The 12,991-nt window shown below is 44.9% G+C and overlaps 1 protein-coding gene across 1 annotated transcript in view; it reads left to right on the forward strand.

Moving 5' to 3' along the window:
• The window catches only part of CNTNAP2 (contactin associated protein 2), a 1,010,375-nt gene extending 997,717 nt beyond the window's left edge, over positions 1-12,658 (forward strand). The window contains exons 23-24 of the mRNA XM_081881791.1: positions 10,962-11,030; positions 12,124-12,658. Of these exons, the coding sequence (XP_081737917.1) occupies positions 10,962-11,030; positions 12,124-12,323 (269 nt within the window). The 3' untranslated portion in view covers positions 12,324-12,658. The remainder of the gene's footprint in view (positions 1-10,961; positions 11,031-12,123) is intronic.
• The last annotated feature ends 333 nt before the right edge of the window (positions 12,659-12,991 follow it).

Below are 12,991 nucleotides of genomic sequence, written 5' to 3' on the forward strand. Positions count from 1 at the left end.
AATAGCTGTTTCCTTGGTGCTTCTCTGAGTCTCCCTTGCCCTCTCTCACACACGCTATAACGGGGGGCGGGGGGTGAACAGCCACTTTCTCTAACTGCTGTTTCAAGCCTTCTGAAATTGAGCTAATTTGGTCCTCTGGAAATCTGGGTATATTTAAAATAAATACAAGCAATATATAAATATATGTGCCTGAAGAGAGATTAGTTAGTATTCTGCCACTAAATTCACTGGCACATACCCTCCAACATTTCTCAGACGAATATAGGGACATCCCATTTCATAATGATAATTTTACTACTTATACCCCACACATCTTACTGGGTTGCCCCAGGCACTCTGGACAGCTTCCAACATTTATAAAAACATGAAACATTAAAAAAAACTTCCCTATACAGAGCTGCCTTCAGATGGTTTAGGGGGTTGGATAACTCCATCCCCTCCAATGTTTCTCCAATGAAAATAGGGACATCCTAAGGAAAAGGAGGACATTCTGAGATCAAATCAAAAACTGGGATGGCTTCTCTAAATCAGGGACATCCCTGGAAAATAGGGACACTTGGAGGGTCTGCTGGCAGGGATTTTATTTGTCCCCCAAAATGGCTTTGTTACAGGTCAAGTCTTACTGTGTCCATCACTTGCTCAAAAGAAACACGAAACAGAACTCATTCTTGTGGGAAAGTGGATTCCTCATTGGAATACAAATGTTAATGGCCGCATCCAGCTGTATACTTTATTTCCATTTCTGTTTGTGTTATTTTAATTAAATATTCTTAATAAGTGGGACCTTGCAACAAACCATTGCAGTGTATCTCTCCTGTGTGTGGGGGCTACCTGAGTCTTCCAGGGGGGTTGAAAAAACATGAGCATTAAAGACAGAAGACCCTGCCCTATTTTGGGTTTTACTCCTGGTGCAAAATTTAATTTACTTAAACCTGTCTGCACCGTAAGGCAGTGGAGCATAAAACTTCCTCCAGCATCAAATGCTTGATTTGGCCTGGAAGAACGCCTGAGTGGGCAACGGGAGGCTTGTGATAGTAACAACAGACTACATTGCAGGGCTGCTGCAAACTGCTCTTTCTCTCTCACTATAGCCTTCCTCCTTGCAATAAGGGGACAGCAATGAACTATACCGCACGGTGGCTGCATGCCACAACTTGGGTGTAAAAGCAAGGAATAACACTGCAGGATTGTTGTGAGCTACTTTCTCAGTTTCTGCAATAGGAGTTTTATACTTATGGGGCTGTAAATCACTTAGAACCAGGAAGGGCAGGATATAAGCGTAATCAATCAATAAATCCTATATACTGCAGGGTTGGCATAAGTCACTCTCTTCTAGAAATAGCCCACAATTGGGGGACAATGAGATGCTTTTGCCTTGGAATTGACATTGGCATGGTTATATTTTTGAAATGTTTCATACTACATCAGGCATCCCAACCTGCGGTCCTCCAGATGTTTTGGACTACAATTCCCATCATCCCTGACCACTGGTCCTGTTAGCTAGGGATCATGGGAGTTGTAGGCCAAAACATCTGGAGGGCGGCACTTTGGGGGTGCCTGTACAGTGGTACCTCGGGTTAAGAACTTAATTCGTTCTGGAGGTCTGTTCTTAACCTGAAACTGTTCTTAACCTGAAGCACCACTTTAGTTAATGGGGCCTCCCGCTACCGCCATGCCACCGGAGCATGATTTCTGTTCTCATCCTGAAGCAAAGTTCTTAACCCGAGGTACTATTGCTAGGTTAGCGGAGTCTGTAACCTGAAGCGTATGTAACCTGAAGAGGTACCACTATACTACATACTAAGCAGCAGGACCTCTTCTCTTTGCTACCATTTGTGCTTTTGGGGGGGGGAGTAGACACACTTTTCCCCAGTCCCACCTACATTAAATTCTAAAGGCTTGTATTTGGCAGCTTTAAATCTGGCACCAAGTACAAGTCCCACTAGGATTTGTTCCATTTGAGAATCTGCAGTGCAGCTGAACCCTCCCAAAGCGGGACTTGCTTTCAGCCTTGACTGCAAGCCCTGCTGGGATTGACTGCACTTGGGAGAGATTGCAAGAGAAATTCCTGAATGCAGCTAATCCCTGCTGAAAGCAGCACAGAATTTATCTTTTGCAACCATGCCTTGCAAAAGAATCTTCCTTTGCAGTCCTAGTTTGTTTTTATTATTAAAGCTGGAGTTAGAAAGAAACAAGGGGACTGTGATCACCCTATATCATATGACTTCCCTGTCCATTTGTCAAAATGGCCCATGGAAGGTGATCCAGCTCCCCACACCAAATGTGCACCCTAGAAGTACAGCTATCAGGTATACAGCATTGGGTGCAACTTACTCCCTGCTGACATACACTTGATGGGCAACCTGGATTTGCCCTGCACTGTGTGTGCAATTGCCCTCCATGGACTGCCTTTCTGCACAGCTCACTCCTTCATGAAGAGACCATGTGTGTAAACTGCAGCAGTGATCAGTGAGAGAAGGAAGCTGATGCCCACTTTCATATATCTTACATGAAGCACTCATCTAGAAGGCCTGTCATTGGAAACTGATTCATGTGCACAACTTTCCCATAAAAGCATTTTCCTGCCACCAAAGCAGGCAATCCTTTGGGCCCATTACTGGTGACTGTATATCTTTGTGTTCGAGTTTGGTGAGTATTCAGCTTTACAGTTCCTTGGAGAGCACTGCCATATTTCATATTCTGCATTAATTGTGAAGAGGGCTTGCTCTTCTCTCCTTAACAGGTGAATTGTAAGCTCTGCTCATAAAACTCTATTGGAAGCAATAACTTAAGCAAGCATAACCAGTATATCAGCCATCCTTCTCTGTGGTCAAGCTAGGCAAGCAGCAAGGTTGTGAAATACAATACCAGAAGGGGAAAGGGGTGCGCTATATGAACAATGTGCCTCTATATCACTTTGAAAATTTGATGTACGAATTTGTTGGCTATGCACGAACATCTACTGCATTGTGACTTCCAGGGCAGAAGCTGTGGCTGACCAGGGCTGACCCTTACTGATATCCCCTGCCCCTATTCATTTGTCACGTTTCAGGAAAGTAAAGTTATGGTCCATTCACTTCCAGAGATGAAAAGGGAAACAGACAGCCAATATTCCACCCAGTTGCTCTGCAAGAAGTAAATCTGTTCCTGTCTTCCAGAGGGTTGGCCAGTTAATGTTCAGACACTGGGAGGACTGACAAGCACTTAGCTCTCAAAAATAAAAATAAAATAACCTCAGTTCAGAACCTAAACTTTAAAAAATATGTTACTTGATGTCATACTGGCTTTAAGACCCAAGACTGCCTGGAGCACTCACTTCAGAACTACAAGATCCTGACTTAAATCAGTTTGCACTTTGCTTTGTCTGAGGGTGACGGTTTGTTCATGGCCAACAGTTTGCCCTGAGTCTGCTACCTTCTTGGCTGGTTGGTGCTACTGGTGGTCACGAGAGCCAGGCTCTGAGGCGACGGTGTTGGGAGTTGCTGACATGTGGGGTGCATGAGAGCAAAACACAGCTGGTGTGTATGGATTTTGAGTTTACATAGTGATGTGTGTGTCCAGATGGGGACTTACATGACCTGCAAATTTCAAAAATGAGTGAAACTGAGGGTTCAATCATAACACCTGGTGTTGGTGCCGGGGGTGAGATTAGGATGGCACACAGGCCCCTCTCTGCCTATGGAAAAGGGGCATAGCCTCTGAGGCAGCAGGACCTCAGGTGTGACAGAGGACCCAGCACTCCATCCCCCCCCCCCCCGCAAAGCTCCTTCTAGGATTCCTCTATAAAGACATGGTAAAATGCAATCTGAACAGGAGTTGAAGCATGTATGGAAAATAATTGTGGAAATTGGCATACCATAGATAAAAAGAAGACCCAGTTTGGCATAGTAGGAGAACTGGGTTCATATTTTTCCTGCCTGTTGCAAGTATCCTGAGCTAGGGAGATCCAGGAGCTGGGCTGAGCAGGGACAGCCAAGCAATTAGCCAGGAAGCTGTTGACAGTTAAGAAGGTGGCTGCCAGTGTGCAATATGCATGTCTAGAAGGCAAGTCTGATAACGGAGCAAAGAACAGGCAGAATAGGGAGCATTTGTTTCCCTCTTCCCCCAAGCCCCTGTCTGGAGCAAGGCTGCAAATATAATCCCAGAAACACTGACGTTTTCTGCAACAGAACAAGTTTTGATGAGGAGTTTAGCAGATTGCCATGTTTTGTGAGCTGCATCAAGCTAGGGATTGGTCAAGCAGAGTTTTGACATCTGTGGAATGTCAGAGAAAAGAAACAAGGAGGAAGTGCTGACAGAAAGATGGAGGTTGACTCAAAAAGGTGTGCTCTGTTTTAAAGTTTCACTTTGAACAGATGGCTCTGAAGAAACGGCTATAGTTTATCTCCAATTTTTGTAATTTTGCTCTATTCCTTTTGTTAGGATTCTAATTTCCAGAACACTAGATCAGATTCTCATGGTCATTTTTATCCTGCTGTTATTTCCATAAGGTGAATCCTGTTTGTGCCACTGTAAAATGTGCAGTGAGACATGTTCCTATGGAATGTCGTCCAGGTCAGACTAATGGCCTCCAAGCCAGATATGGTACTTGAGGTCACTTTTTTCTGGTTCCCGATAGCTCTGCTGCATTTTAATCCAATAATAGGGAAACATTTGCCCAGAGTCTCATTTGTAACAAATGCCTGTTTAAACAGGCCTTTAAAACATTGTTTCCTTAGCACAATAAGAATTTATTTATGCTTTTATTGATATCTTTGTTGATTTATTTTTATATGTTGCATTCTGCCTTGCTGTATTTTTTTATGGAAGTGCAGATTATACATTTGTAAATGAATGAATAAATGAACTCTGTCCTGAGTAGTCCTGGGAGTATTATTTAGGTATTATTTTATTATTTAGGGAAGTGGTGGCGTTAATATAATGGCTGACCTAAGACCCCACCCAGGGAGCTATTTGTTGAGCTGAGATTTTAATCAGGGATTTCTTAGTTCATAGACAAGGCTCTTAACCAAGCATTAGTTAGTTCCTCAGTGTTCCTCAATAAAACCTTTAATTTTCAGCCTTTTTAATTTTATATTTTTATTCAACTTATACACTGCCCTATACCCGGAGGTCTCAGGGCGGTTCACAACATGACCACAACATATGAAATCAAACCAAAAGCAATAACCCAATAACCCCCCCCCAAAAAAAAAGAACCACATTCTAAAAGGGTGTTGGGTGTCAATAAGTTCAACCAAAGGCCTGGTTAAAAGGGAACATTTTTGCCTGGCGCCTAAAGGTGTATAATGAAGGTGCCAGGTGAACTTCCCTGGGGAGAGCATTCCACAGACGAGGAGCCACTGCAGAGAAGGCCCGTTCCCGTGTTGCCACCCTCCGGAACTCTCGAGGAGGGGGCACACGAAGAAGGGCCTCAGTAGATGATTTCAAGGTCCAGTTAGGTTCATATGGATAGAGACAGTCCATCAGGTATTGTGGTCCTGAACCATTTAAGGCTTTATAGGTCAAAACCAGCATTTTGAATTGGGCCCAGAAACTGTTTGGTAGCCAGTGCAGTTGGGCCAGGATCAGTGTAAGATGATCAAACCGTCTCGCTCCGGTGAGCAACTTGGCTGCTGAATTCTCCACCAGCTGAAGTTTCTGAACCATCTTCAGAGGCAGCCCTACATATAATGCATTGCAGTAATCTAGCCTTGAAGTTACCAGAGCACAGACAGCAGTACTTAGGCTATCCGTGTCCAGATAGGGACATAGCTGGGCCACCAGCTGAAGCTGATAGAAGGCACTCTGGGCCACTGAGGCCACCTGAGCCTCAAGTGACAGCAAAGGATCCAGGAGGACCCCCAAGCTACGAACCACTTTCCTTCAGAGGAAGTGTAACCCCATCAAGCAGGCGACCTCCCACCCATCTGATCTAGGGAACCACCCACTAAAAGTGCCTCAGTCTGATATGGATTGAGCTTCACTTTGTTGGCTCTCATCCAGTCCATTACTGAGGCAAGACAACGGTCCAGCACTTCCACTGCCTCACCTGCAGATGCAAAGGAGAAATAGAGCTGAGTGTCATCAACATACTGCTTACAACATACTCCAAACCTCCAGATAACCCCACCCAGCAGTTTCATGTAGATCAGACATGTTCAACCGATCGACCACGATGGACAGTGAGATCCCCGGGGTAATCACGGTCAATCGCAGATGATCCTTGTCGATTGCGGCATTAAATCGATTGGTCAAGGAATGTCACCACCCACCGCCCCCGTCGCTAGGTCCCTCCACTGCAGCAGCAGGCATCAATCGTAATTAAGCGTGGCACGAACTCTCCCCCCCAAAAAAGCTCAACAACTCTGAGCAATCTCCCCCCACTTCCAGCCATGACATGGCTCCTCAAATCTCTTTTCTGATGAGAGCAGCTTTTGCATCTCATTTGGAAACCAAGGGCCCAGAGTCTGGAGGAAGAATGGGGAGGCACACAATGCCAGATGCTTGAAGTCCAGTGTGAAGTTTCCACAGTCTGTGTTGATTTGGGGAGCCGTGTCATCAGCTGGTGCTGGTCCACTGTGCTTCATTAAGTCCAGGGTCAACACATTCTGTAGGCCACTGAACTGTGGTGCCCAGAACTGGACACAGTACTCCAGGTGAGGTCTGACCAGAGCAGAATACAGTGGCACTATTACTTCCCTTGATCTAGATGCTATACTCCTACAGTGGTGCCTCGCAAGACGAAAATAATTCGTTCCGCGAGTTGCTTCGTCTTGCGATTTTTTCGTCTTGCGGAGCGCGGATTCCCCGGGTATTAACGGTTTTATGAAAAAAGAAGCAAACCCACAAGAAGTTTTCGTCTTGCGAAGCAAGCCCATAGGGAAATTCGTCTTGCGAAGCACCTCGAAAAACGGAAAACTCTTTCGTCTAGCGAGTTTTTCGTCTTGCGAGGCATTCGTCTTGCGGGGCACCACTGTATTGATGCAGCCCAGAATTGCATTGGCTTTTTAAGCTGCCGCGTCACACTGTTGGCTCATGTCAAGTTTGTGGTCAACCACGACTCCTAGATCCTTTTCACATGTACTGCTCTCAAGCCAGGTGTCACCCATCTTGTATTTGTGCCTCTCATTTTTTTTGCCCAAGTGCAATACTTTACATTTCTCCCTATTAAAATTCATCTTGTTTGTTTTGGCCCAGTTCTCTAATCTGTCAAGGTCGTTTTGAAGTGTGATCCTGTCCTCTGGGGTGTTAGCCACCCCTCCCAGTTTGGTGTCATCTGCAAATTTGATCAGGATGCCCTTGAGTCCATCATCCAAGTCGTTGATAAAGATGTTGAATAAAACCGGGCCCAAGACAGAACCCTGTGGCACCCCACTAGTCACTCTTTTCCAAGATGAAGAGGAACCATTGATGAGCACCCTTTGGGTTCGGTCAGTCAGCCAGTTACAAATCCACTGAGTGGTAGCATAGTCAAGTCCACATTTTACCAGCTTCTTTACAAGAATTTCATGGGGCACCTTGTCAAATGCCTTGCAGAAATCAAGGTAGGCTACATCCACTGCATTCCCTTCATCTACCAGGCTTGTGATTCTGTCAAAAAAATGAGATCAGGTTAGTCTGACATGACTTATTTTTCAGAAATCCATGCTGACTATTGGTGATCACAGTATTCCTTTCTAGGTGCTCACAGACTGTTTGCTTAATGATCTGCTCCAGAATCTTCCCTGGTATTGATGTCAGACTGACTGGGCGGTAATTATTTGGGTCCTCTCTTTTCCCCTTTTTGAAAATAGGGACAACATTTGCCCTCCTCCAGTCTGCCGGGACTTCGCCTGTTCTCCAGGAATTCTCAAAGATGACTGCCAGTGGTTCTGAGATCACATCTGCCAGTTCTTTTAATACTCTTGGATGCAGTTCATCTGGCCCTGGAGACTTGAATACATCTAAACTAGCCAAGTATTCTTGTACTATGTCCTTAGTTATTCTGGGCTGTGTTTCCTCTGCTGAATCATTTGCTCCAAATTCTTCAGGTCGGGCATTGTTTTCTTTATCAGAGAAGACTGAGGCAAAGAAGGCATTGAGGAGTTCAGCCCTTTCTGTGTCCGCTGTTTGCATTTCACCATCTTCTCCTCTGAGTGACCCCACTGTTTCTTTCTTCTTCCTTTTGCTACGAACATACCCATAAAAGCCTTTTTTGTTGCTTTTAACCTCTCTAGCAAGCCTGAGTTTATTCTGTGCTTTAGCTTTTCTGACTTTGTGTCTACACGTGCTGGCTATTTGTTTGAATTCCTCTTTGGTGGTTTCCCCCCTTTTTGTACACATCCTTTTTTAATCTTAACTCAGTTAAAAGTTCTTTAGATAGCCACCCTGGCTTCTTTAGGCACCTTCCATGTTTCCGTCTCATTGGTATTGCCTGAAGTTGTGCTTTTACTATCTCCCTCTTAACAAACTCCCAGCCATCATGAACTCCCTTTCCTTTTAGTATTACTGTCCATGGGATCTCACCCAGCACTTCCCTAAGTTTTATGAAGTCGGCTTTCTTAAAGTCAAGAAATTGAGTCCTAGTATGCTTGGCTGCTCCTTTCCGCTGTATAGTAAACTTCAGAAGAGCATGATCACTCGTGCCTAATGATCCTTCCACTTCTACCCCACTAACCAGGTCATCAACATTGGTTAGGACCAGATCTAAAATGGCTGCTCCTCTTGTTGCTTCTCCCACTTTCTGGACAACAAAGTTGTCTGCAAGGCCAGTGAGGAATCTGTTTAACCTTATGCTCTTGGCTGAGTTTGACATCCAACAAATATCCGGGTAATTGAAGTTCCCCATTACTACTATCTCCCTTCCTTTTGCATGCTTGGCCATCTGTTCCAGGAAGGCATCATCTATGTCCTCCGTTTGGGGATCTATAGTAAACTCCCACAGTGAGGTCACTGTTATTCTTCTCTCCCTTAATTTTGACCCAAATGCTCTCACTTTGGCTTTGAGGTTCTAAATCTTAGATCTCTTCACAGGTATACACATCCCTGACATATAACGCCACTCCTCCTCCTTTCTTGTCTGCTCTGTTTCTCTGAAATAGATTGTATCCCTCCATTATTACATTCCAGTCATGGGACTTATCCCACCAGGTTTCAGTGTTCCTATTATGTCATATTTAGTTTGCTGTACCAAGAGCTCAAGCTCATCTTGTTTATTTCCCATGCTTTGCGCATTAGTGTACAGACATTGAAGTCCATTAATCATTCCCCCATGTCTCTTATTTAAGGATTTTTTCCTCCCACCACTAGGTCTGCGTGCTGTTTGCTCCATTTGGTCTATGACATTTGGATGATCAGCTTCATCAATTGATAGACTCCTACCTTCAAGAGCACTGTCTCCCTCCCCCACATTAGTCAGTTTAAAGCCCTCCTGATGAGGTTTCTGAGATTTTTGGCAAAAACATTTCTCCCAACCGTTGTGAGGTGCAGCCCATCGCTTGCCAGAAGTCCATCTTCAAGAAACTGCAGTCCGTGATCTAAGAATCCAAACCGTTCCTGTTTACACCATTTGCGAAGCCAGCTGTTCACTTCCACTATTTTCCCCTCTCTCCCTGGGCCACGTCGTTCAACTGGGAGGACAGATGAGATGACAATTTGTGCATTTAATTGCTTCAATTTCCTGCCCAGAGCCTCATAGTCTCTTTTGATCTTCTGGAGGCTATTGCTTGCAGTGTCATTGGTTCCCACATGAACCAAGAGGAAGGGGTATTTGTCAGTGGGTTTTATGATTCCTTGCAGTCGTTCAGTTACATCTTGGATCTTAGCCCCGGGGAGACAGCACACTTCCCGAGACATCTTGTCAAGCCCACAGATCACTGCTTCTGTTCCCCTCAGTAGGGAATCCCCTATCACCACTACACGCCTTCTCTTAGGTTTGGTCGGGGTTCTTCCGTGAGCTGTCTGTTCCAAGGTCGCCTGCACATTCCCTGAGGACTGACTTTGCTGCTCGTCTTCATATACCTGATCGACTGTAATGAGGAAGAGATCCTCAAATGGAGTCTGCTCTTCGTCTTCCATGCTAGGGGAGAGGACCTCAAAGCGATTGTGTATTTCTAAACAATCAGAGCGAGCCCTGGGCTTCCTACTTCTTTGAGTCACGTTTCTCCATATATCTGGCTCCTGTGTTGGTGAACTAGCCTCCTTCTCAGGGGAGTCCCCTGTCTCCTCCTTGGTGGAGACGGTGTGCTCTGTTGCTTCCAAGAAGAGCTCCAGCTCTCTAATTCTTTGGAGCGTAGACACACGTTCCTCCAGTTGCTGGACTTTGTCTTTTAAGAGGGCAACCAACATGCAATTGCTGCAGGTAAAGCTGCCTGCAACCTTTGGCAAGATGGCAAACATTGCGCAGGAACCACAGGCGACTGCAGCTGTTCCCTCACTCTCCATCTTGAGAACGTGTCGTTGGGGGTGGCTACAGCGGTCCTCCATCATAAAAAGCGTGAAGACAGGACAAATAACTCCCCCCCAAAAAAACCTAGGTCTCCCCCAACAAACGTTTGAGACTAGCTCCCCTAAATCTAAAACATGGATCAAACTGCGCGCGCCGCTGCCCTGCAATCTCTGATAAGCTCCTCCCACAGCTAATCACCTGCCTCAACAGAAACCCTGCCCCCTCTGACCTTTGCACAGGGAGAGCAGCTAATCAGCTTGAGATTGTTAATTTGGGGTTTTCATCAGCTGTACGCCATAATCATCACAATTATAACAAATAAAGGCTTGGCATATCTTGCTTTGAATGTCATGAGTCTATCTCATATATTAGTTTCACCTTTCAAGTTGGATTACGGAAATAAATGAACTTTTCCACAATATTCTAATTTTCTGAGTTTCACCTGTAAATTGGCTTAAAAAGAAGAGGAAAAGCACGGGTATTTTAAAGTGAGGGGCTAAATATCTAAAGGACATGGTGTAAATAATAACTCGTGCTTTTTCTTGTGCACCAGGTGCTGATCTTCCTTACAATGGTCAAGTTATTGGAGGTGGTGTTAACAGGAATTCAGCTATTATTGGAGGTAAGTAAGTACATGTTCTGCCTTTCAGAAGGGAATGTTGATTTCTATGCTGATAAGATACGATGTTTGCAAGTATCTTTTTAAATACCTAATTTAAAACACACATATAATTTCCAAGGCTAAGCTAGCAAAGAGAAAAGGATTTTCAACTATATTTGTGCTTAGTTTCCCAGAACTGTTAGGACAGAGTGCATAATAAGAAGTGGAAATAAAGACATTTAATTATGAAGCAGTACATGATAGGTAGTTTGAATTCTGATGGCATATCCTGCTACATTCAGCATGTAAACTGGCTGTGCTGGGCATCCCACCCACCAGCCCTGTAGGTTGCTGCTCTGTCCGAAGGGAAGTGGCCTTGCTGCGGAACCAATCTGCCGCTGCGTTTGGGGCCAGGGAGGAATTTGCCCGCAGACAAGTTGGGCCTGTCTGGGGGTTTTGCCTTCCTCATAGCAACTGTCAAAACGTTTGGCAGAAACAGGCATTGGGGACTCAGCTATACAGCTGCAAATAAAATGTTTTAAATGTGTTGTAAAGTGCAACATACAGATGTGACACTAGATGGCAAAAGTGAGCTATCCAGGTTCAAATTTCAGGGTACCCCAGTGAAGGCGTTGCGGGGGAAGGTTTCTGTCCAGCGGCCCAGATGGTGGTTAATGGGCCATAGATCTCCCCAAATGACAACCTGGCAGGTTTGCCCTATTTGATTTGCATCTTGGGGGGATGCTTAACCCAGGATCAACTGTGATGGAGTAATCAGCCAGCGATTGAGCTGGTTGATTCAGGATACATCCCCAATGCCTATGCCACACTATAGTTAGAATTAAGGGTGTCATGAAGCGGCTCTCCCAATTAGGCCCTGTGGCGTGAAGTGCAGCGCTCTGTAGTGTCAGCTGCACAAGCCCCACTGAACTATTTGCCAGTTAATGGACATGCGTGAAGAATGGAGCAATAAGACGGGAGGCCTGCTCTGTTACCATGAGAGAGGTTGCAGAGACAATATTGTACCCATGTCATATCAGACAGTATATGAAAACTAAACTGTTTGCTCATTTGTTTTTGAATCTGAAACCTTCCGCCTTTCTCTCTGTGTTAGGTGTCATTGCCGTTGTGATCTTCACCATCCTCTGCACCCTGGTCTTCCTCATTCGCTACATGTTCCGCCACAAGGGAACTTACCACACCAACGAAGCCAAGGGGGCAGAATCTGCAGAGAGCGCTGACGCAGCCATTATGAGCAACGACCCCAATTTTACTGAGACCATTGATGAGAGCAAAAAGGAGTGGCTGATCTGAAACTGGAAGCAGAAAGAAAAGCCGATGGCTTGGGGAAAGGGGGGGGGGAGAGACTTTTACAGCAAGAAGATAAGATCTCTTTTGCAGACTCTTGAACAAATCTAGTTTTTAAAAAAGATCAGCACAACCGGAGGAGCAACCATTAGGACTGGAGCTGCCACAGCATTTCAGAAAAGGCCTTTTTAATATTGGTTTACTGTGAATTTGCCCTTCTTGTATCCATCTAAACTAAGAGCATAATTTAAGAGGTTCACACTTGTCAGTCACCACCTGTCTTCTTTGTCTGTGGCTGGAGGTGTTCAGAAATACCTGTGGAAACAGGGACCACTTTTCTATATTTTTTTTAGAAGCCCTTTAGAATGTAAATACTTCTCTCCTGAGAACAGCAAAGCAATCCTAAAGCCTGAGACCGTTCTTCTCTAGCATTCTTGCATAGATAATTTCCTAGCAAGGATGTTGTACTCACATACAGTGTCAATGATTGTTATTTTAATGCATGGTTTAACGTTTCCACTTTGGTGAATCTACACTATAGATTTAAAATGGTTTAACAGTCACCTCCTCTCCCAGAGAATTCAGGGAACTGTGGGGAAGGCTAGGAATTTCTCAGTGTCCCATCTGATGCTACCTTGTATGGGAGCTGCTGCACGATGGCTCAGTCCTATCAA

This window comes from Podarcis erhardii (genome assembly GCF_964252035.2).
Source record: "Podarcis erhardii genome assembly, chromosome: 12".
NCBI lineage: Eukaryota > Metazoa > Chordata > Lepidosauria > Squamata > Lacertidae > Podarcis > Podarcis erhardii.